The sequence below is a fragment of the Capsicum annuum genome, chromosome 10 (genome assembly GCF_002878395.1).
Source record: "Capsicum annuum cultivar UCD-10X-F1 chromosome 10, UCD10Xv1.1, whole genome shotgun sequence".
Lineage (NCBI taxonomy): Eukaryota > Viridiplantae > Streptophyta > Magnoliopsida > Solanales > Solanaceae > Capsicum > Capsicum annuum.
In genome coordinates, this window is record NC_061120.1 from 2441091 (window position 1) to 2464736 (window position 23646).

General features: G+C 36.4%; 3 protein-coding genes across 4 annotated transcripts; 1 reads left to right on the forward strand and 2 right to left on the reverse strand.

The window, feature by feature from the left end:
• Nucleotides 1–1803: 1803 nt before the first annotated feature.
• On the reverse strand, nucleotides 1804–3976 carry LOC107845651 (AAA-ATPase At3g50940). Its single transcript, XM_047398403.1, is given in 2 exon segments — nucleotides 1804–2444; nucleotides 2942–3976. Coding segments are annotated over 2 exon segments (1458 nt in total). The 5' UTR covers nucleotides 3917–3976; the 3' UTR covers nucleotides 1804–1961.
• A 2387-nt stretch (nucleotides 3977–6363) lies between these two features.
• On the forward strand, nucleotides 6364–7321 carry LOC124888079. The gene is made up of 3 exons (XM_047398302.1): nucleotides 6364–6525; nucleotides 6636–6709; nucleotides 6763–7321. The coding sequence occupies exons 1-3, from the start codon at nucleotides 6364–6366 to the stop codon at nucleotides 7319–7321; spliced, it is 795 nt and encodes a 264-aa protein (XP_047254258.1).
• Nucleotides 7322–10455: 3134 nt separating this feature from the next.
• LOC107845307 (phosphoenolpyruvate carboxylase) lies at nucleotides 10456–17543 on the reverse strand. Of its 2 annotated transcripts, XM_016689553.2 has the most exons (12): nucleotides 17285–17454; nucleotides 16518–16584; nucleotides 15566–15785; nucleotides 14607–14998; nucleotides 14434–14518; nucleotides 13563–13785; nucleotides 13362–13465; nucleotides 13165–13252; nucleotides 12899–13053; nucleotides 11800–12798; nucleotides 11297–11683; nucleotides 10456–11054 (listed from the first exon to the last, which is right to left on the reverse strand). In XM_016689553.2, the coding sequence occupies exons 3-12, from the start codon at nucleotides 15731–15733 to the stop codon at nucleotides 10734–10736; spliced, it is 2922 nt and encodes a 973-aa protein (XP_016545039.2). In that variant the 5' UTR covers nucleotides 15734–15785; nucleotides 16518–16584; nucleotides 17285–17454; the 3' UTR covers nucleotides 10456–10733. The 2 variants fall into 2 exon arrangements, with proteins under 2 accessions (XP_016545039.2, XP_016545038.2); XM_016689552.2 differs by lacking the exon at nucleotides 16518–16584 and having other exon boundaries at nucleotides 17285–17543.
• Between the last annotated feature and the right edge of the window lie 6103 nt (nucleotides 17544–23646).

The window sequence follows — 23646 nt, forward strand, 5'->3', positions numbered from 1 at the left end:
TGTTTGTCGCTAATTCCTGTTTTCGAGCCATGAAAGCAACCACTAATGCGTTACATTAGGATACACTAAGTTTGTGACAATGGATCCTCACCTCTACTATGACAATAATGTTGGTGAAATGTAAAGTATAACTGCAGAGGCGGAGCCAGGATTTCATGTAAGGGGGTTCAATATTCAAAGAAAACTAAGTCGAAGGGGGTTCCACACCTACTATAACCAGATAAAAAATAATTTTAATCATATATAAATAGTATATTTTTCCGTCGAAGGGGGTTCGGACGAACCCCTTAAAGAGGGCTAGCTCCGCCTCTGAGTATAAGGGCAGCCCGATGCTCTAAAGCTCCTGCAATGCGAAGGGTCCGGGGAAGGGCCCTACCACAAGGTGCATTGTACGCAGTCTTATCTTGCATTTCTGCCAGAGGTTGTTTCCAAGGCTTGACCCCGTGACCTCCTGATCACAAGGTAGCAACTTTACCAGTTACTCCAAGGCTCCACGTAACTTATCTATGCGAAAATCCAATGTTCCATAGCCCCGCATGAAGCACATCGATATGTGAACTTTCACTTTGTTCGCGAGTAAGTGTAGCAGAACCAAGTTCACATTGTTCATATTCATGTCGTAGGTCAACTCAACTCGCTGATACCCTCACCAAAGCTCTCGCGAAGCTAACCATTCTTATGCACTGCCTACCTTGAGGGAAGCGTATTAGAGCACAAGTTACTTTGTTACTGGTTTATTGTGCTTACCGGCTTAGATTGTTACTGATCGACTATGGATCCTGACCTTTACTGTAACCTTGTTGTGCAACTTATCTGTGCGAAAATCCAATATTCCATAGCCGCATGAAGCACATCGCTGTGTGGACTTTCACTTTGTTCGCGAGCTAGTGTAGCAGAACCAAGTCACACTGTTCATATTCATGTCGTAGATCAACTCAACTGGCTGATACCCTCACCAAAGCTCTCGTAAAGCTAGCCTTCGACAGAAATTCATTCAAGCTAGCTATTGTTACGCGCTGCTTACCTTGAGGGGAGCGTATTAGAGCACAAGTTACTTTGTTACTGGTTTATTGTGCTTACCGGCTTAGATTGTTACTGATCAACTATGGATCCTGACCTTTACTGTAACCTTGTTGTGCAACTTATCTGTGTGAAAATCCAATATTCCACAGTCGCGTGAAGCACATCGCTGTGTGGACTTTCACTTTGTTCGCGAGCAAGTGTAGCAGAACCAAGTCACACTGTTCATATTCCTGTTGTAGATCAACTCAACTCGCTGATACTCTCACCAAAGCTCTCGCGAAGCTAACCATTGTTACGCACTGCCTACCTTGAGGGAAGCGTATTAGAGCGCGAGTTACTTTATTACTGGTTTATTGTGCTTACCGGCTTAGATTGTTACCGATTGACCATTTCAGTAGCTAGTTGCAAGGATTTAGCTGTTGTTTATATAAATATTGTTCGAGTTACCGGGCTTGCTGTGTGTAAGCAACAACACCGGTGACTCTTCATGAGTCACGTCTAAGGAAAAGTTCATGATCAAGAAGCTTTTTGTACAGATCTTCATATGTATTAATGAATTCACGAGCACGTATAGCAGCAGAAATCTCACAAACTCTGAACTCAGACCACTCGAGATCTTAACAATGAGTTCAGAGTTTGCGACTGGGACACCAACGTTAGCTAATGAAATGGTCAACCAAGCTACGCGGTAAACTGGTACCTATGTGTTGGCCGCTACATTTACTTGATCGTGTATCTCAGTGTCGGCTGTGTATCTAAGCAATGTAACGTTCTGTTAGCTGTTTTGAAGAGTTCGAGCAACATATTATTAAACTCAAAGTACTTCTCAGCTTTATGAAAACAACTTTAAATCTATTTATTCTTGTCAGTTGATTACTACAATCGCGTTCCTTCAAGAAAACAAGAAGAAGAAACAGTAAATAGGCCTCCATGTTCATCTAGTGATCGACGATGTGAGTAAGATCCTCAGAAGAGTCGAATTTAGATTCAGGCTTCGTTGCATCTTTAGGTTCTTCCTCTGCTACCTCGTTCTGCTCTCTCAACTCCGTCTCAGCTTTCAATCTCTCCCTTTCCGCGATTTTGTTTTCAAGAAACTCAAGTAGACCTCGGAGCGATATACTTGGATTCTTGCTTCTCAACAGTTCACCTGCAACTTCTGCTGGTGTAACCTCCACTTCTTCGAGGAGCTGTCCAATCTGATCAAACAGTTCGTGCTGTCGAATCCCTAAGTAATTGAAAACCAACTGTTTAAACGCGGATAACCTGCAGTAAGACATGTGAATGTGCATGTCCATTCGTCCAGGCCTCAACAACGCTGCATCTAGTTTGTCAATGTGGTTAGTCGTGACCACAATTATCCGTTCCTCTCCACAACACGACCAAATCCCATCGAGAAAGTTAAGTATCCCGGACAATGTCACCTGGTGAAGTTAGAAATCCACATAAGTAGAGGTAAGAACAACAACAACGACAACAACAATACCCGGTGAATTCCCACCTAGTGGGGTCTGGGGAGGATAAAATGTACGCAGTCCATACCAGAAGTAGATAGACTGTCTCCGACAGACCCCCGGCTAGCTCAAAACACAAGGACAGTAAATAAGGTCATAATAAAACACAAAACAAGTAGAAAAAACAGAAATAAGGCACACACAGAGTAGTAAGATACACTAACAAATCGCAAGCGCCCACCTCCCCCAAACCCCCTAACTAGAGATCGACTCCATCCTATGTGCAAAAGTCCTACAACTAACTACAAACAGGCTACCCCAAAGCACACCTAACCACTGGCTACGACTCACCCATCACGCACTAACCTACTAACCTAATTCGTGTTCTCCATACTTTCCTATCTAGGATACTCATACGTCAGTAAGCTGTAACTACTCTATGTCATGAAAACTGAACTATATGTAACTTACCCTATTGTGTTCTCCTTTTCTTCCACCTTTTCTCTGTTCTCGATGTTGATGCTGCAATCAATGTCTTCGATCACAAGTATTGATCGACCAGACATGCCTAGTAACAACGATCTCAGACTTGAATTGCTACGAACTTCAGTAAGATCCAAATCGTATACATCATAGTTCAGATGATTCGCCATAGCAGCTATCAAACTCGATTTACCAGTTCCTGGAGGGCCGTAAAGCAAGTACCCTCGCTTCCACGCTTTCCCAATCCTACTATAGTACTCTTTCCCCTTAACAAAACTCGCCAAATCATCAACCAACGCGGCCTTAACCTCTTCATCAATAGCCAGAGTATCCAATGTCATAGGATGTTCGAGTTTCATCCCATCAGGACCCCAGTTACGAAAATTTGAATGCAGTTTTATCGCCCTGGATTCTTCCTTAGCGGATTTTGACCTCTCCATAATGTATGGCAAATACGAGTTCAACACCTTCTGCTTATGTCTCTTATGGAAACTCAACTCATAACATCTAAGTTCTGAACACAACGCGGCTATCATGTCGCGAATCTCCTCATTCTGACTCCCTGACTCGATACGCCTACATTCCATCCTCCATTTCACCTTAACATCCTCGAAAACATCAATAATCTCCTCGTCTTTCTCCATCGTAATAACCAATCCCTTATCATTCTCCGTCTTACCTATACGTATACTCTTAGTCGATGAGTTCACTATCGTACCCAAATACACCTCAACTGCCTCGAACACCAGGTTTGGAGACGGACCCTGGAATTCATGTATAAGGATAGTAAAGTTGGAAGAAAAACGACAAAAAAGCTCATGGAAATTATCGAACACAAAACTTCGGAATTCCTTTGGGATTAAGTCATTCGCTACGCTCCGGACGAGCATAACTGTAGCAGTAACAGATGCAATAGTCGATATCACAGTTTTCAGATTAGTCATTTCATCAGGAGACATGTTGCTGATGTCAAATGACAATAAGATACTTTGCTTGTATGAATTGTATACATACAAAGATTTCAAACATATATATATAGTGGAAAATTATAATAAAGTTTATAATAAAAAATATTATTATTAAAGACTTGAAGTAGACTTTAGGAAGTTTCTTGGAAACTATTAATTAACTATCCATCACCTACTTGGAAATTTAATAGATGTGACATAACCAACATCAACATCAGCATCAGACATCAGCATTTTCATTTATTATATTACTTTCTTACTTCATTTTTTACGTGTTCACTAAATTAAAATAAATAAAGCAGTTTTGTGTACTAAAGCTCCGGCCGGACCGCAAAGGATTTATTTACGTAGTTTTGCCTTGTATTTCTATTGTACGTAATCTTACTTTATTCATGATATTAAAAAAAGTGTTCACTTTTATTTGTCGAATTAGTTTTGAACTTGGCATTCAAGTAAACCCTTCCATGTGGACTGTACATCTCAAGTTTTCTTAGATTCTTTTTGTTTTTTTTAAGAAGCTAAAAAATAATATTTATATTTATATATAGTACCTTTATGAACTATGACCAGATTTACTGCGACACATTTCAACTTCAATAGAATTCTATTACCCCTCAACTCAATTTTACTGTACTTTTGTTACGTTTTAGCTGATGTGACATTTTTTTTAGCTGAAATGACAACTTTAACATGAGCTTCATTTTTATGTAATAAAGATGTCATGTCAGCACACAAGGACGATAAAAATACGCTAAAATTGAGTTCAGAGAGAGTATGACATATATTATTTTTACATAATTAAAAATATTTTTTATGCAAACATAATAAATGTCGGATCCTTTTCGACTAGTTCGTATATTTACTTGTGAAAATTTTGGCTCCGACGAAAGGTAGTAGTAGAAAATTAGTAGGTTTTGAATTTATTTTCACATGCCAAGTACCCTTTCCTTGTGGACTACGTATATTTATTTCATAAAAAAGTCATATTTGATTGGTGAGAAAGCATATTTGTCCTCATCTAATTAGCACTATTTATTTTTCAACTCACCTAGTCATTATCCACCATTTAGAAATGTGTCACATTATCTTTGGTCACGTTGTCGCTGCACCTCAATTAATTTTACGAGATATCTGTTATCTTTATTAGTATAAGTAAGGAGTAACTATATTCATAAAGACTTGAATTTTGTCGACATTTAAATATGAGATCTCATGATTCTCGACTGAGGACATTGCTTTTTGAAAAGTTAACCATAAATTAGATGCAGAATTATACAGATGAGACGCAACGAGTGTGTTTGGCATGACAGAAATAATCTTTTACGAAAAAATGTTTTTTTTTTTTATATTGGGTTAATGCGTAGAAAAAGGTTCGCATATACCTAAACTTTGGCGAAATTTGTTGTAACACGCCTCAACTCTGCGGGGTCCTTATGATCCCCTCAACTATTTATTATCGTATTTCTATGGCATATATTTATCTATAGCTGGTGTTACTGTGTTTCAGGAGCTATTAGGAATGGGTCAAAAGACCTCAGCAGATTTTTAGGATAGCAGTTTATTTTTAGTCATTATCCTAGTATAGTTGTTCTTATTTTCTAGGCATTATGCAGTCTTTTAGCAGTCATTTTTCTGTTTCAGTTGTACTGCTACTCTATTTATTCTGATTGATTGAAGCTAAATAAAACAGCTCTTCTATGAACAATTCATCTAACTGCTTCAGTTTATAACATTGGTATTAAAGTCCTACTTCTTAAGGGGCTTGTGAGAGACTTGTGAGTATTATTTTTTTTTGAGTGTTTATCCAAATTTGTGGTTGCAAAACACCATTCAAACAATGGAGAATGCAGGTTCTTTTTCTACTATGGCTCCGCCAATTTTTGACGGGAAAAATTATCAAGCCTGGGCAATAAAAATGCAGGCTTATTTAGAGGCCTGCTATTTGTGGGAGGCTGTCGAGGAAGACTATGAAGTGCTTCCTTTGCCAGAGAATCCAACCATGGCTCAGATTAAAGCTCACAAGGCGAGGAGAACAACGAAGTCCAAAGCTAAATCCTGTCTCTTTGCTGTAGTTTCTACCACCATTTTCAGTAGAGTAATGACATGTAAATCAGCCAAAGAAATTTGAGATTTCCTCAAGAAAGAGTACGAGGGAGATGAAAGAATCAGAGGAATGAAAATACTGAACTTGGTCAGAGAATTCGAGATGCAGAGAATGATGGAATCCGAAACCATTAAGGATTATTTTGCTTCTGATTGCAAATAAGGTAAGGATACTTGGAACTAAACTTAATGACAATAGAATAGTTCAAAAGATACTCGTAACCTTACCTAAGAGATATGAGGCAACTATTGCTTCATTGGAGAATGCTAAAGATCTGTCAAACCTTAGCTTGGCAGAGTTATTGAGTGCTCTGCAGGCATAAGAACAACGAAGGATGATGAGGCAAGAAGGATCCATCGAGGGAGTCCTGCAAGCAAAGTTGCAACTTGATTCAGGTGCTGCCAGGGGGGATAAAGGAAAAGGAAAGAAGGGAAATTATGGAAAATCTGAAGCTACAACTGAAAAAATGCTACTGTCACCGCTAACAACAAAGAAGGTAAATATCCTCCTTGTCAACATTGTGGGAGGAGAAATCATCCACACTTCAAGTGTTGGAGAATGCCTGATATGAAATGCCAAAAGTGTCAAAAACTTGTTCATGCTAAGATTATCTGCAAAGAGAAGCGTCTACAACAACAAAATAAAGCACAAATTGCAGACCAAGAGCGAGAAGAGCAATTGTTTGTGGCTACCTGTTACGCAAGCAAAAGTTCAAGTGAAAGCTGGAAACCAGTGATGAAAAGCTTTTTAGAGAGCTTGAAAAATCAGTTAAATCAAGAGTCAGGATTGGAAATGGAGAATACCTCCCAGCGGCAGGAAAGGGAACTGTAGCAATTGAGAGTTATAGAGGTACAAAACTTATTTATGAAGTTTTATTTGTTCCTGAACTTGATCAAAATTTATTAAGTGTTGGACAACTGCTGGAAAATGGATTCAAATTATTATTTGAAAATAAGGCGTGTCTAATCAGTGATCCTAGCGGTCAGAAAATGTTTAGAATCAAAATGCAGGGAAAAAGTTTTTCTTTGAATCCATTGGTAGAGAAACAAATAGCTTTTACAAGTCAGTCCTCCGTTGCGGAAATGTGGCACAAAAGGTTGAGGCATTTTCATCACAAAGCTTTGTTGTTTATGCAAAGGAGCAAAATGATAAGTAGTTTACCAAACTTGGAGAAGCATCTCTCAAGATGTAAAGCTTTGCTTGGCAAGCAGATTAGGCTTCCATTTAAAATTTCCACATGGAGAGCTACAGAGAGATTGCAGCTCATTCATACCGATCTCTGTGGTCCATAAAGAACTCCATCGCTCAATGGCAGCATGTATTATATTATTTTCATTTTTGATCTAACAAGAATATGTTGGATTTATTTTATTAAGTTTAATTCCGAAGTTGCTGAAATTTTCATGAAGTTCAAAGCTTGGATAGAAAATCAGAGCGGCTGCAAGATTCAGGTCATTAGATCAGATAATGGAACTGAATATACATCAGATATGTTCATTTTGTGAAGAAGCTGGAATAGAGCACCAGCTCACTGTCCTATATTCTCCACAGCAAAATGGAGTGAGTGAGAGAAAGAATAGAACAATAATGGAGATGACCAGGTGTTTATTGCATAAGAAAAATCTGCCGAAGAAATTCTGGGCAGAAGCAGCGAACACAGTTGTTTTCTTGCTGAATAGACTGCCGACAAGGGCAGTGGAAAAGAAGACTCCTTTTAAGGCTTGGTATGGTGTTAAACCTACTGTAAAAAATCTCAAAATATTTGGATGTATGTGTTTTTCTTATGTTCCACAGGTCAAAAGAGATAAGCTTGATGAGAAGACTGAACCAGGGGTTTTCACTGGCTGCAGTTCGATTTCTAAAGCTTATAGGATCTTTCAACCTCAATCAGGAAAGATTGTGGTAAGTAGAGACATTCAATTCCTTGAAGATGAGCAATGGGACTGGAATAAGGAGTCTCGAGTTAAAAATGATGATTCAAAGCTTGATTATGATGAATCGGTGAATGATCAACCTATTAGCGGAACAAGGTCACTCTCTGATATTTATCAAAGATGCAATGTTGTTGTTTTTAAACCTGCAGGATACGAGGAAGCAAAAATTGATCAAAAATGGATAAATGCAATGAAGGAGGAGTTGGCCATGATAGAAAAGAGCCAAACTTGGAAGCTAGTGAAAAGACCACAAGATAGAAAAGTGATTGGAGTTAAATGGATTTTCCGAACCAAGTTCAATCCGGACTGCTCGATAAACAAGCACAAAGCTAGATTGGTGGTGAAAGGCTACACACAAGTTTGGGGAGTAGATTTTTCTGATACTTTTGCCCCGGTAGCTAAATTGGATACATTTCGAATGCTTTTGGCTATAGCAGCACAAAAAAGTTGGAAGATTTTTCAAATGGACGTGAAGTCTACCTTCTTGAATGGTGTATTGCAGAAAGAAATTTATGTTGAGCAACCAGAAGGGTTCAGTGTACCAGGACATGAAGATATGGTTTATCTATTAAAGAAAGCTTTATACTGGCTAAAGCAAGCTCCTAGAGCTTGGGAATGGATAACCATTTGCTAGACTTAGGCTTTGAAAAAGGCTTAAGTGAATCGACTCTTTATGTCAAGAAAGTTGGCTCTAACATTATTATTATTTCTCTGTATGTCGATGATTTACGTGTGACAGGAAATAATATAGCTTTGATTGAAGAATTCAAGGAGGAGATGATGAAAGTCTTTGAGATGACTGATCTTAGCGAGATGATTTATTTTCTGGGAATGGAGATCAAGCAAACTCGAAATGAAGTCTTTATTTGTCAAAAGAAATACATGAAGGAGATTCTAAAAAGATTTAGAATGGAAGAATGCAAGAGTGTGAGTACTCCGATGAATCAAAAAGAAAAACAGAAAAGGGATGATGGAGCTGAGCTAGTTGGTGAAGGAGCATATCGAAGCTCAATTGGATGCTTGATGTATCTCACGACAACAAGGCCTGTCATTTTGTTTCCTGTGAGTGTTTTATCCAGGTTTTTAACTTGTGCAAGTAAGATGCACATGATAGCTGCCAAAAGAGTGGTTAGGTATCTTAAAGGAACTCTAGCCTATGACATCAAATTTGGCAAAAGTCAAAACTTCAAACTCTGTGGATATTCTGATAGTGATTGGGGCGGCTCAGCTAGTGATATGAAAAGTACTTTCGGTTACTGCTTCACTTTTGGATCAGGGTGTTTCTCATGGTGCTCAAAGAAACAGGAAACAGTGCAGTAGCACAGTCAACAGCTGAAGCAGAATTCATAGCAGCAACTGCTGCTGTTAATTAAGCAATATGGCTCAGGAAAGTTTTGATTGATCTGAAACTGGAGCAAGAAGAAAGCACTGCGATCTTTGTGGATAATCAAGCTGCCATAGCCATATCCAAAGATCCTGTGTTTCATGGAAGGACCAAGCACTTCAATATCAAGTTTTATTTTTTGAGGGAAGTGCAGAAGAACGGTGAAGTGGTTTTACTCTATTGCAAATCAGATAATCAAGTAGCGGACATTTTTACCAAGTCATTTCATGTTAGCAGGTTCGAGTTTCTTAGAGAAAAGCTGGGAATTTGCAGCTCCTGATCCAGAAGGAGATGTTACTGTGTTTCAGGAGTTGTTAGAATAGGTCAAAATCCTTAGCAGATTTTTAGGATAGCAATTTATTTTTAATCATTATCCTAGTATAGTTGTTCCTATTTTCTAGGCTTATGCAGTCATTTTTCTGTTTCCATTGTACTACTACTCTATTTATTCTGATTGCTTGAAGCTAAATAAAACAGCTCTTCTATTAACAATTCATCTAACTGCTTCAGTTTATAATAGTTGGACCACTTCAGACCCTTACACGCCAGTGCGCGTAAATTCATGCAATGATTTAGCTGGTGACAAATATATGCCATAAAAATACGATAATAAATAGTTGAGGAGATCATAAGACCCCCATAGAGTTGAGGCGTATTACAACAAAATTCGTCAAAGTTTAGGTATATTTTGAACTTTTTTCCCATTGATTTACAAGTCCAATAATGTTATCCCTAAAATCCAATGTGAGTTTTTTATGGGTATTTGCTCCCCTGTCGTCGTTCAATGAGAATGGATAAGACACTCGTGGGATCGACGTGAGGGGGCTATATTTCTATAAGCAAACTCAGAGCAAATATGAAGCGCATAGATACAATATACTAAAGGGGAGCCTTGGAGTAACTGGTAAAATTGTTGTCATGTGACCAGGAGGTCACGAATTCAAGCCTTGGAAGCAGCCTCTGACAGAAAATTGGATGGGGTCCCTCCCCGGACCCTGCGCATAGCGAGAGCTTTAGTGCACCGGATTGCTTTTTATGGATACAATATACTAAAAAGTTAGCAAAAACCAGACCATAACCTCAAAAAACATGTCCATAAAATTGGATGTTGGAAGCAAATGCATATATTTCATTAAGCCAGCAATGAATTACACAGTTCATACAGGTGCAACATTTGCTCAAATACAGTCTTATTTTCGAGGCCTTCACGATAAGTAACTTGATCGAACATGATCTCTATAGGGTGGACAAAAAACAACGCCACCTCGAAAAAACACAACATAAACACAACAAGATGAAAAATACATCATCTTTCATCGTAAACCAGATTGATGCTTTTTCAAGTATAAAATTAGAAAAACACGAATGAGGTGAGGTTCTTTGCGTTTAGCCTGTGTTCTGCATTCCAGCAGCGATACCTTTCATCGTCAAGATAAGTGTGTCCTCCAAGCCAGGAGCGTATTCGCTTGTCGGGTTCAGAGTTACTAATTCGGCAGCTGACTTCGAAGTTACTAATTCGGCAGCTGACTTCGATTCCATGTATTCCTTTGAAATATGAGGCCTCAACTTGACATGGTAGTTTGGATCACGTATACGCTTAAGAGTGTAGGCTTGCAACACGTTTAAGGTCGTGATGTAGGCATCACGCAGTCTGAGTCGTTGTTTCAGGTGAGGGTCTCCCTCCAGAAGATCCTTGTGTCCAGCAATCTATTAAGAACGGTCAAAAATGTAACTTAGAGCGATGAATACAGTCTGATGCACGAAGCATCTGAGGAAGGTGCACATAGTACAGCGGTGTTGATGTAGGCAGCCTACTCTAACACGAGTAATAGTAAGCCGTGATCTATAGGTCACACGAAAACAACTTTATCGTTGCTACAATGTTCCTTTTTATGAAATCGGACATAATAAGTGATAACAGGTACTTTTCGGAATTCATGAAGAGTTACCTGGAGCAGGAGGGTCCTTGTCTCCTCGTAGTTGGACCGCAAAAGCTCACCGAAGGACCACAAGTCATCCGAAACAAGAAGCTTGTCGTACAAAGCTGCAATACCTGGATCTCCCTTGGCGAACACCATCTCAACCAAGTCAATAGTGACTCTAAAGAATGGCCATGCATTGTACATTTCCTGCAGCATGTGTAGGTTCTTGATATCCTTGTTAACGGCATACTTAAATGCTGCCCCAAAGCCGAGCCAGACCGGGAGATGAAACCTTGTTTGCGTCCAGGCAAAGATCCATGGAATAGCTCTGAGTGATTCTATGCCTCCACTTGGTTTACGTTTTGATGGACGGCTGCCAATGTTCATACGACCATACTCTAGCTCAGGCGTGGCCTGCAATGGTATTAAAAGAAAAATAAACAAATTAACTCGACGTAATCTTTGTTATCATATCTACTGATACTGAGTTGAGAACAGATATAACGGCAGCATTGTCCGCACACACTTACCAAGCGGAAATACTCAACAAATCGGGGTTCTTTGAAAACGATTGACCTATACTTCTCTGTAGCAATAACTGCGATTTCATCCATAAGTGCACGCCATTCTGGTTTTGGAGAGACTGGTGGATGCATCCCATGTTCAAGGGTAGCAGCAGTAAAACGTTGGAGGGTTCTAAAACACAAGTGTTCCTCCCCAAACGATTGCTCAATAACCTCTCCCTGAACTGTGACACGGAGAGATCCGTCAATTGTGTCTGGTGGTTGAGACAATATAGCAAGATGGGTGGGGCCACCTCCTCTTCCTACCGTACCACCTCTACCGTGGAACATAGTTAGCTTCACGCCATGTTCTTTGGCAACTTTTATGAGCTCCTCTTGAGCCTTATATAGCTGCCAGGCTGCTGATAACCTACCAGCATCCTTGCCAGAGTCCGAATACCCGATCATAACCTCTTGTTTCCCATTGATCCGGTTTCTGTACCACTCAATCGAGAAGAGACGTGCAACAGCAGCAGGAGCAGCAACCAGATCGTCTAATTTTTCAAAAAGTGGAACCACTCGTAAAGGTTGCTTGACATGGCATTCACGCTGTAGGAGCTCAACTGCAAGCACATCAGATGGCGCGGTGGCCATTGAGATAATGTATGCCCCGAAGCAGTCTGATGGAAGTTCTGATATGACATGGAGTGTATCCAAAACATCAGCAATTTCTTCAGTTTTTGGAAGATCGGGTCCAAATAAAGGTCTCTTGCCGCTGAGTTCAGAAAGAAGCCACTCCTGTCTACGTTCTTCAGACCATTCACGATATGAACCAATTTCCAAGTGTTGAGTAATGGCATCAAGGACGTCAGTATGGCGGTCCGACTCTTGTCTTATGTCAAGTCTCACAAATGAGAGTCCAAAGGTAGAAACTTGTCTTAGAAAATCCAGAAGGCTTCCATCGGCAATGGGACGATCACCACAATCACAAAGAGATCTGTAGCAGACCTCAAGAGGTTCCAAGAACTGCATAAAACGTACAACCACATAAGCATCACATTAGTAATTGTTCCTGGCTTAGCTTTTAAAATGTTCTTCGTATAGAAGGCTCGCAAGTATTAGATACCTGCTCAATGCTAGTATAAGTTGCATCCTCAGGAATATCAGAGATTCCATGGGCTAGCAGTTGACGAGTACGCTCACGTGTCTGATACAGCTTGTCTCTCACATCACCAAGAATTACACGATATGGTTCACTTGGCGGAATTGTTTTCCAGAATTCTACAACAAAAGGAAGAGTCGACGACTAGAATTATACAATCGCACCATACAAATAAAGATTGAAAGAGACTAGTTGATGCAATTTCTGGAGAAATAACAGTAAGTAGTTACCTATGTAGTGCTTGGTGTCTCTCCGTGAGGACCTGTAAAGTTCAGCTGCTCGAACACGAAGCTCCTCGTTGCAACGCCACATAGATAACTGAAAAAACGTACGAGTTAGAATAATACAAAAGACCATAAAACTGACGCATTGCTTCAAGATGGATCAAAGAGCAAACTGGAAAAAATATTAAGTTGTTCTTCGATACCTCAAACATGAGATCCTCAATTTGCGAATAGTACAAGTTCGCTGCCATCATTCTTGCTAATAAGCAGACATCTCTTGTGACCTCGGGAGTCACTCTTGGATTACCTACATTTAGTATCAGACAACCGCTGAGCGACAAACGGGAGTGTGTGTGTGTGTGTGTAGATATTAAAAAAGAATTATGTATTAGAATGGAGTGTACCATCCCGATCACCACCCATCCAAGAGGAGAATTGAATAAGAGGAGCATTGTAAGGAACTCGTTCATTAATCCCTATGTTTTTAAGAGCTGTGTCAAGACGGCGAAGGAACTGTGGAACACCCTTCCAAATAGTTTCATGAAAGTAGCTCATTCCAGCTCTCATTTCATCCTGCGGAGTTGGAGCAGTCCTCCGAATCTCATCAGTGCGGAAAGCTGCTTGAATCTGCAAGAAAATAGCAGATACGAACTGTGAAGAGAACCAAGGAAGTTACCTTATCACCGCACGATGATTCAAGGAGAGCGCAACACATTTTCTCAAATTTGAAGCTCAACACTACACATTTTACTTTTAGCGACACATAAACAGGATTAAAGAGAGAAAAATCAATATCGCCTTCATCCATCAATTTGTTTAATTTTTCGAAAATTTATACTTCAGTAGAAAATATATAACGAACTTCTGGTACTTTCTATGTTTTCTGTATATATATAATATTTGGGCTGAGATGAGATTAAATGGGGTAATATGGTCGGTGAAAATTCATATTGTCGACCCCAACTTGCTTGGGATTGAAGCATAGTCGTTGTCGCCGAATAGAGCTCACTTCCTCCGATATAACAAGCTTAATAAAGTTTTCGCTGGTTAACTAAATAACCAAAGAGAACAAAAGTAAGTTTACAGAGATGACTATAGTCATTCCGATTGTTCATGTCCGCAGTGTGACAGAACTTTAGAGATCTCAAAATGTTAATCTAGGCGAATATTATACGTATAGATAGATATTGACAGTCTGAACGATAGGAAGGAAGTCCATCGAAAAGCACAAGAAATTAAGATTCCAAGCATCAAGTAAATAAATAGATATCTTACCTCCCTCTGTAAAGCCTCATCAAGCTCTTGTTTATCATCGGGTGTAATGTCTTTAGCGTACAGCTGAGCCAAGCAATTTCGGATCCTAAACATAAGAAAAGTCAGAACAAGAGATAACAATTCTACGATATATTTCGGCTCAAGAGAAGGAAATTGGTAGTAAAAGAGCAGACCTTCCATGCTTTTGAAGCAAAGATCTTCTGACGGATTGAGTAGGATGAGCAGTTAAGACGAGATCCACCGTCTGATTCTTCAGAGCTTCGAAAACTTCTTGAGGAGACTTTTTCAATTCCCCTACAAGTTTCTTGAAAGTTTCTTCGATATCTGATTCAGTTGTTGCATTGTTCTCATCAGCAAAGTCGCCCTTTTTCAACTTTTGTCGTCGACGGTAGGCAATCTGCACCTCCTCGGCCAAATTGGCTAAATTAAGCATGTGAGAGAAAGCTTTAGCAATGACGATGGAATCCCCAGGATCCAAACTCGTCAACATACTTCCAAGCTCCTCCAGCTTCTTTGGATCATGCTTGCCTTCGTACTTCGCAGAAAGTTCATAACACTCTTGGACCTGTGCCGGAATTAAAGAAAATACAAAAAGCTTTAGTACCGTCCACGTACTTCAGCTATGAAATGTGGTGCTCGTGCACCTACCGCAAATTCCATGTAAATAATAAACTTGTTTAACGGTAGGATTCAAGCTCTTGCACTTACCATGCATTCCGTGTTGTACTACCTTTTCATTAAGCCCAAACGTTTACAGAGAATAAATATAAAGATCCAATAGCTTCAAACAAGCAAAAAGATTGAAAAACGAAGAAAAACACATCCCCCCCCCCCAACCAACCAAATCCAATTTGATCTTGCTAATCTGATACCAAGTAAAATCACTGTAACTTCGAAGCTATGTTGCTCGAACTCTCAAATATGTAGTCGGATGCATGTCAGATCCACCAAAAGTAGTGTTTCATTGGAGGATACGGCTGTGCGACAACATTTTTGGAGATTCCGAGCAACACAGCTTGGAAGATGACCGACAATTGGCTAATCATTGCCCCGATTAAAAATAATTCCTAAAAAAACAACAATAAGTGTGGATGTTACAACGAAAGCGGAACAAAAAACATAATGTATATACCGTTTCCTTGAGATCCTCTCCGTGCAGATCCTGAAGAATGTCGAGGAAACTATCCAAAAGTAAAGCATCATATTCGATCAACTTGTCATCCTCGGAGACCTTGCCAGGCACCAAAGCCCTCAAATGGGCATCAATGGATGCCAATTTCTCCAGATTCCGAGTCGTCATTTTCTCACTCTCCCACAAACTCTATCCACTCGTAAATTCAATTATCAAGACCCTACAAAAAGTTTGTCATAACAAATAATTAAAATCATTTATTTTTACAAGTCACAGAAACCACAAAGTAGGGAGGATTAGGCCCATCTAAGTTACTCGGACTCTCCAAAAACGTTGCCGCACACGAGTCGGATCATGCAAAAGATACACTATTTTTAGAGGATCCGACACGCACCCGTCGACATTTTTGAAGAGTCCGAGCAACATAGAGGCCCATGGTAGGCCACATTTCTGTGTCATATGAAAGAACCAAGACGGCAAATCCAGTAAGATAAATCCTTATCAACTAATCACATTAGAGGCGAATCCAAGATTCGAACTTTATGACTTCGGGCTGGTTCTCAACCACAACTTGCTTTTAACACATATATAGGGTCGACGCAAAACTATTGAGTTCGAATAAATCCATAATACTCAAAGATTTGAACTTTACGTGTTCGAGTTCCATGTTCCACTACAACTTGTTTGATTTACTCGTTTGAAATCAATTATTTACGCTTATTAAGTGAACTTATTTAAACATATATAGGGAATCTGAGTTCCGAGTCACGACTAGGTGAATCCATAACACTCTATATCAGCATAACTAGCAATCGATGGATTTACAAACTAAATAGAAAAATTGTAAATGGTGATCAGATCCACATGATTCAGAGTACATAAATGGCCAACGGGTGTTTAAAAATACGGTTCTTTTACAAAATATATACATGGTATGAGTACAACAACATACCCAGTGTATTCCCGCAGACCATACCACTACCTCAAATGAAATAGAGAGGTTGTTTTCGATAGATCCCCTGCCGGCTCAGGACAGATAACAATATAATCAAACAAACAACCGAAAAACATAAAAGCACACAACAAATAGCTAAGATCAGATCCACATATGTATAAAAAGACAATTCTTTTACAAATCTTTTTATACATAGTTCAATTAAAATTGCTAGTGAAAGTTTAAGTATACCTAAATCTTGAAATTTTCATGTACAAATGAACAACAAGAATAACAAACACACAAAAAAACAATACATTTACTACAAATATAGTCAATTTTATGAAAACCCCACAATTCAAAAACCTCCAAGATTTGAACTTTATGCTTATTTAATGAAATTCTTAAAGAAACACACACAAAACAAAACCTTTACTACAAATATATTCAATTTTAGGAAAACCCCACAATTCAAAAACCTCCAAGATTTGAACTTTATGCTAATTTAATGAAATTCTTAACCTATACACATACATAACAATTTACAAAATCAAAAAAAAAAAAAAAATTGAGATCAGATCCACTACATGAGTATACAGTATATACACACACAATTTCTTTTTACAAAATGTATACAAAATAGAATTCTACTACAACTTGTTATATCTACTATTTATGCTTATTTTAAGTAATGGATTTACAAAATCAAATACAAAATTGCTAAGATTAGATCCACAAATGTATACATAATTCAATTGAAATTGCTAGTGAAAGTGTAAGTATACCTTAATCTTGAAATTTTGATGTGTAAATGAAGGAAAAGAAACACACAAAAATCTCTTTCCTACAAGTGGAAAGAGGCAAATTTTGGGGTTGTTAAAAAAAAAAAAAAAATTGTGAGAGAAGTGATACAAAAAATAAAGTACAATCTTAGCTATATTTATAGAAAGTTGTCACTATACTTTTTGGGTAAAAATTAAAATTATTATATAGTAGTAGTACTATTTCTTTTTGTTTTTTACATTGGGATTTATTTTCTTGATTGAATTGATGTGATTGGCTCATTTCATGCCACTAATCAAGTGTACTTTCACCTTCAGTTTAGTTGTTAAACTAAACACTCCGTTTGAATTTACTTGTCACATTTTAATTTAAATATTTATTAAAAGAATAATAATTGATACTCTCTCCGTTTTATAATAAATAAATTATTGGATTTTGACACTAAAATTAAGGAAAAAACATTAAAAACATAAATTTAACGTAACTTTTCATTTTTACCCCAAAAAAATGAAAAAGTTGACCTTGTAATACCTTTTCAAAAGTTAATTGGTTGTCAAATCATAAGGCCAAATTCGGAAAAAAATTCAATTATTCACTTATTTTGAAACACCAATAAATACCCCAACAATTCACTTATTTCGAAACGGAGGGAGTATATATTATTTCTATTCGATGTTCAGAAGCGGAATTAATCTAGTAATAGAGAGTTCGTCCGAACCCTCCTCAACAAAAAATTATACTGTTAATATACGATATAAAATAATTTTTATGTGTATATTGTAGATGTTGAACCCTCTTCGGTGAATTTTTCTTCAAATTTGAATCCCCAGAGGAGAAATTCTGACTCCACCTCTGGAGATGGTATTGAAAAATAATCTGGAGAATAAGTACTTAATGTTAAGGATAAAACATGAAAGAAAAGAAATTATTATTTTTTTATTTGTTAAAAATAATAAGTTAAAATGAAAATCAAATTATCTTTTATTTTATTGCCACTATTAACTGATGTTTAGTATTCCGTAATAGTATTTGAAAAAGATCTGGAGAATAACTAATTAATGTTAAAGGTAAAACATGAGAAAAAATAACATTTTTTCTTGATTTGTCATTAACCATAAGTAAAAATGAGAGTGGGTGATCAAAATACGTCGCCCACTTTAAAAAAAATATCTAAATATGTCATGTATATAACGTAATATCACAATAGGCTTATTTCACACAAAAAGTGAGTTATGCCTTTTTTGTTAACGACAATGTGAATGTTGACGTTAAGTTTACAAAAAGTGTATAACTCACTTTTTTTTGTGAGTTATCCTTCTTATTTGTATATAACTCACAAAAAAAGCGAGTTATATATTGAATATAAAAATTTTTCCTTTCTTAGATATTTTATCTTTTTCATTCGATTCAGCTTGAAAACCCTAAACAAATTGAAAATCGATTCTCCACTGATCCCCCACCCAACACAAATTTTATTGATTAGTAATCGTTGGTCCTACTTATTATTGTTTCGTGCTTCAAAATCAAAAGATTATTACAATTTAATTAAGGCATTTTTAAAAATTTTCGTATGAATTTATAATATTTAGGGCTCTAATATTTGACCTTTAATTTAATTGAAACATGCACTTGTTATTCATTTACTTGTGAATATTACAAATTTACCATAACTATTAACCATTACATACTATATATTACAACTTTGACATAACAATTTTGAACTCTTGATATAATTTTATTATAAAGTTTTAATAATATTGAACTACAAAAAAAGAGAGAATATTTTAGATGCATAGTGCTATTCATACACCACATCCACCATGGGTACAATTACATATTGTAATTAAGGAAAAAGACAAATAGAAAGAACAAATCTAGAAATTATAAAAACTCTTAGAAATTCTTTTAACAAATGAAAAAAAAAATTGAAATATACCTAAAACTTTGACGAAATTTGTTATAACACATCTTAACTTTGTAGGGGGCCTATGACCCCCTCGACTATTTATTATCATATTTCTGTGGCATATACTTACCCAACTGGATCACTACGTGAATACACGCACACTGAGCGTGTAAGGATCTGAAGTGGCCCAGATGGACAAATATATGCTACAGAAATACGATAATAAATAATCGAGGAAGGTCATAAGATCCCCGCAAATATATGCTACAGAAATACGATAATAAACAATCGAAGAAGGTTATAGGACCCCCACAAAGTCGAGGCATGTTACAATAAATTTCCTCAAAATTTAAATATATTTCTGACTCTTCCCCCACCCCCACCCCCCCCCCCCCCCCACCCCCCCAAAAAAAAAATGATAGTTCAAGCCTATTGCTTTAAATAATGTTGTACAGACTTTTAGATAATTATTTAATTATAGGATTAACTTCTATTAACCTATATATACTTATTGGTGTATACATTAAAAAATATGAATTATTAAGAAGGAGTAACTAAATTATTAACAATAATATTACTACTACTTATTAAAATTGGGAAGAATCATTGAATCCTAATCAGTTCTATTTAAATATTTATGAAACTGAATTAAATTATTTTTTTACATACATTATGGAATATAGGAATCTTGCAACCTGTATAATTAATCAAATCATACAGGATGATTCAGCCCATAACCAACTAATCCTATTTAGTATTTACTTTCCATTTATGGATTTATTTATACAAAAATATTTAAAGCCAAAAAAAAAAAAGTTTGAAAATGACCCAATTTGACTTTATAGTAAGCTATGTGATACACATAGGGATGACAATTGGGTGGGTTATTATATTGAATTTATAATAGCAGTTAAGATTTCGAGAGTCAAATTTTTAAATTTTGATAATGAATTGAAACATAAAACCTTATAAATTCTAGAATTGCGTGTAAAAAAATATTAAAGTAACAAGAACTAATAATTCAAAATATTTATAAGATATATGAGAAAAACATTATCAAAGAAAAAACTCTTTAAATCCTGACGATGTCACCAAAATTAAAACGAAAGAAATTCTTATTTCTTAGAAAATCTTTTTTAGTAAAAAGCAATTTTACACAAAATAATTCTTCATACCTAACACATAAAAATTTTGTTAAATTACTATTTTTATTTAACTTTACGTCATTTATTGAATTATTCTATTTTTAAAATGATTTAGTTGTAGTCAGACAGTCATAAGATAACATGACTATTAGGTATAGCTAATGAGATATAATTAAATAATTAAATTAAATTATTAAAACTTCCCTAATTAATTAATTCAATCATTGAGCTGATTATGAAAGATAGTTTTAAGTGTTAAAATTAGTTTTACAATCGTTTGAATAGAAGCGTTGAAATTGATGATAAGTCGTTAGTGTGTCTGATATATAAGTTTCGAATACTCATTTTTTTGTCAAAAATAATTGAAATATACCCGGAATTTGATTGTTTTTTTTATATATAGAAATTTATATGTATTTTTACATAAATATGGATGAATGCTGGATATAGAACGGAGAGATAATTAAAAGTGATGTTTAAGGAAGAATATTTAGAAGATCAAAAAAGATATTATGGATAAAATCGTAAAAAGTTTGATCAAATCAAAAGTGATTATAAGTTGAAACGTCATAAATTGAGATTGACCAACTTATGACTTTAACTTATTTATAAGAATTTAATCGTGTTCTCGAATACTGTTTATAAAGCTAGGTTTAACAGTTTATAAGTTTAGTCGAAACACTCTTAATTTTGATATAATGGAATGAACGAGATTTCTCCATCGACCTTAATCAGAAGTCTTTCATCTGATCTAAGCTTTAGAAATAGCGTTTTTCCTTTAATAAACCTTAAAAATAAAAAACTGGTACACTAAAACTCTCGTTATGTGCAGGATTCGTGGAAGGGCTAGGGTGTATAGTACGCAACCTTACCTTGCATTTCTGCCGGTGGCTTGTTTTCAAGACCTGAACCCGTGACCTCCTGGTCACATGGCAACAACTTTACCAATTACTCCAAGGCTCCCTTTCCCTAAAGCACAACCCAGTGCAATAAGCTCCTATTATGCGCAGGATTCGAGGAAAGCCCTGGTCACAATGATCTATTATACTCAATCTCACATTGCATTTCTGTAAAGGGCTGTTTTCAAAGCTTGAAACCGTGACCTCCTGATTACATGACAACAACTTTACTAGTTACTCCAACTCCCTTTCCCTAAAGGACAACCCAGTGCAATAAGCTCCAGTTATGCGCAGGATTCGGGGAAAGACTCAATCACAATGATCTATTGTACGCAATATCACCTTGCATTTCTTCAAAGCTTGAACTCGTGACCTTTTAATTACATGACAACAATTTTATTAGTTACTTCTAGGCTTTCCTTCCCTAAAGGACAACCCGGTGTACTAAGCTTCCGCTATATGCAAAATCTGGGGAAGGACTCAATCACAAGGATCTATTGTACGCAGTCTCACCTTACATTTCAGCAAGGGGCTGTTTTCAAGGTTTGAACCCATAACCTCCTGATCAAATGATAACAACTTTACCAGTTATTCCAAAGCTTCCCTTTCCTAAAGGGCAGCTCGGTGCACTAAGCTCCCTCTATGCACAAAATTTGGGGAAGGATCCGATCACAAAGATCTATTGTACGTAGTCTCACCTTACATTTCTGTAGGGAGTTGTTTTCAAGGCTTGAACCCGTAACCTCCTGATCACATGACAACAACTTTACCAGTTATTCTAAAGTTTACCTTTCCTAAAAGGAAGCTCGGTGCACTAAGCTCCCTCTATGCACAAAATTTGGGGAAGGATCCGATCACAAGGATCTATTGTAATCAGTCTCACCTTACATTTCTACAAGAGGCTGTTTCCAAGGCTTGAATCCGTGATCTTCTAATTACACAGCAACTTTATCAGTTACTCAAAATCTCTTCTTCTTTAATAAACCTTATACAATGCAAATCTAATTAGTCAAATAATAAATTTCTAATATTAAATAATAATAATAATAATAATAATAATAATAATAATAAAATAAGTAAAATAAAAAGGGCATAATTGGGGATTGGCAAAAAGAGGAGACCAACTTGCCAACTGCCAAATGGAAAAATACTAACAAAAGACATTATTGTAAAGTATAATTAGTCATCCATGAACAGTAAGTTGCCAAACTATTTAGGGTAGGTTTGGTTGGAAAAAGTTATTTTGGGATAATTGTTTCACGGATTAGTTATTTCAGAATTAATTATCCCATCATATATATAGGATAACTTATTTCATCAGTATGGTATAAATGATGAAATAAATAATCCCGGAACTAAGTTATACTTCCAATCAAATACGAGATAAAATAATTCTACATTTTGTCCCGAAAATTTTATACGTTATATCTCACACCAAACGATCCCTTAAGTTTTCTAATTTTGGTATTTGGTATCGTATTAAAGTTCGGTTAAATTTGAATTCACATAATTTTTACTCAATTTTGAGACTTTCGCTAATTAAGGATGGATATTTTCCGGTTATCATCTCATTACGATCCATATCGATCCTTGAATTATATTGTTGCATATACTATATATCCTTCAATTTTTATTTTTTTTTAAAAAAATCACTTAACGATCGATATACGTATTGGGATCTTATAATATTCGAATTTCCAAATCACTGCGCTCATTTTGAGGACAGTGCTTCCAAAATAATTGTTTTCATTCTTAAAAACTCAAACGCAAAATTTGTAACATATAGATGAAGGAATTCTAACCATCGCATCACAACTCGTGTTTAGGTTTTAAAGTATATGCTTTGGGAGCGAACCTAGGTTCAAAAATGTGGTGCTTGCTCCAACACTCGTTAAATTCGATGCAGAATAATTATAATTATATATAAAATGTATAAAAATTGATATAAGATGAAAAAAAAAAAGTCATCCACGAAACTAAGAAGATAGCTGAATGTTTTGATTTTTAGGCGGAATCTTAAAGCTTTAGTTGTTAATATGTGTGTACGAACGTCCCGATCACGCCTCACGATCCTTAAATCCTGATTCCGTCACTGATATGCATATGCTATCCATTAATTTTAACAAAAAAAACTTTTTGACATATGTTTGTAGAATATTTTTTAGAGCATATTCTTAGTCAAATAGGAATATGCTAGTCTTCATTATTAAAGTGTCATTATTTTGTTTGAAAAGTAATGGTGGGTGATCTTTTGACTTTTTTGAACTGGTATATATGATAAGTCCATTACAAATTATTCTACTTATTTAATCATGTAAACTCAACTTATCATGCATTTTTTTAAATTATTACAATTATTATACTTAGTTAATCATGTAACTTAACTTATCATGCATTTTTTTGGGTTCGATATT

Bases quoted from the DNA above. Each gene is read 5' to 3' on its own strand.
- LOC124888079 (XM_047398302.1), top strand. From the start codon at position 6,364: ATGATGAGGCAAGAAGGATCCATCGAGGGAGTCCTGCAAGCAAAGTTG. The intron at 6,526-6,635 runs GTAAATATCCTC...GTTCATGCTAAG, and splicing joins CACCGCTAACAACAAAGAAG to ATTATCTGCAAAGAGAAGCG. The intron at 6,710-6,762 runs GTTTGTGGCTAC...GCTGGAAACCAG, and splicing joins CAAGAGCGAGAAGAGCAATT to TGATGAAAAGCTTTTTAGAG.
- LOC107845307 (XM_016689552.2), bottom strand. From the start codon at position 15,733: ATGACGACTCGGAATCTGGAGAAATTGGCATCCATTGATGCCCATTTG. The intron at 13,253-13,361 runs GTATCGAAGAAC...ACGTTTTTTCAG, and splicing joins TTGAGGATCTCATGTTTGAG to TTATCTATGTGGCGTTGCAA. The intron at 12,799-12,898 runs GTATCTAATACT...CGTTTTATGCAG, and splicing joins CTTATACTAGCATTGAGCAG to TTCTTGGAACCTCTTGAGGT.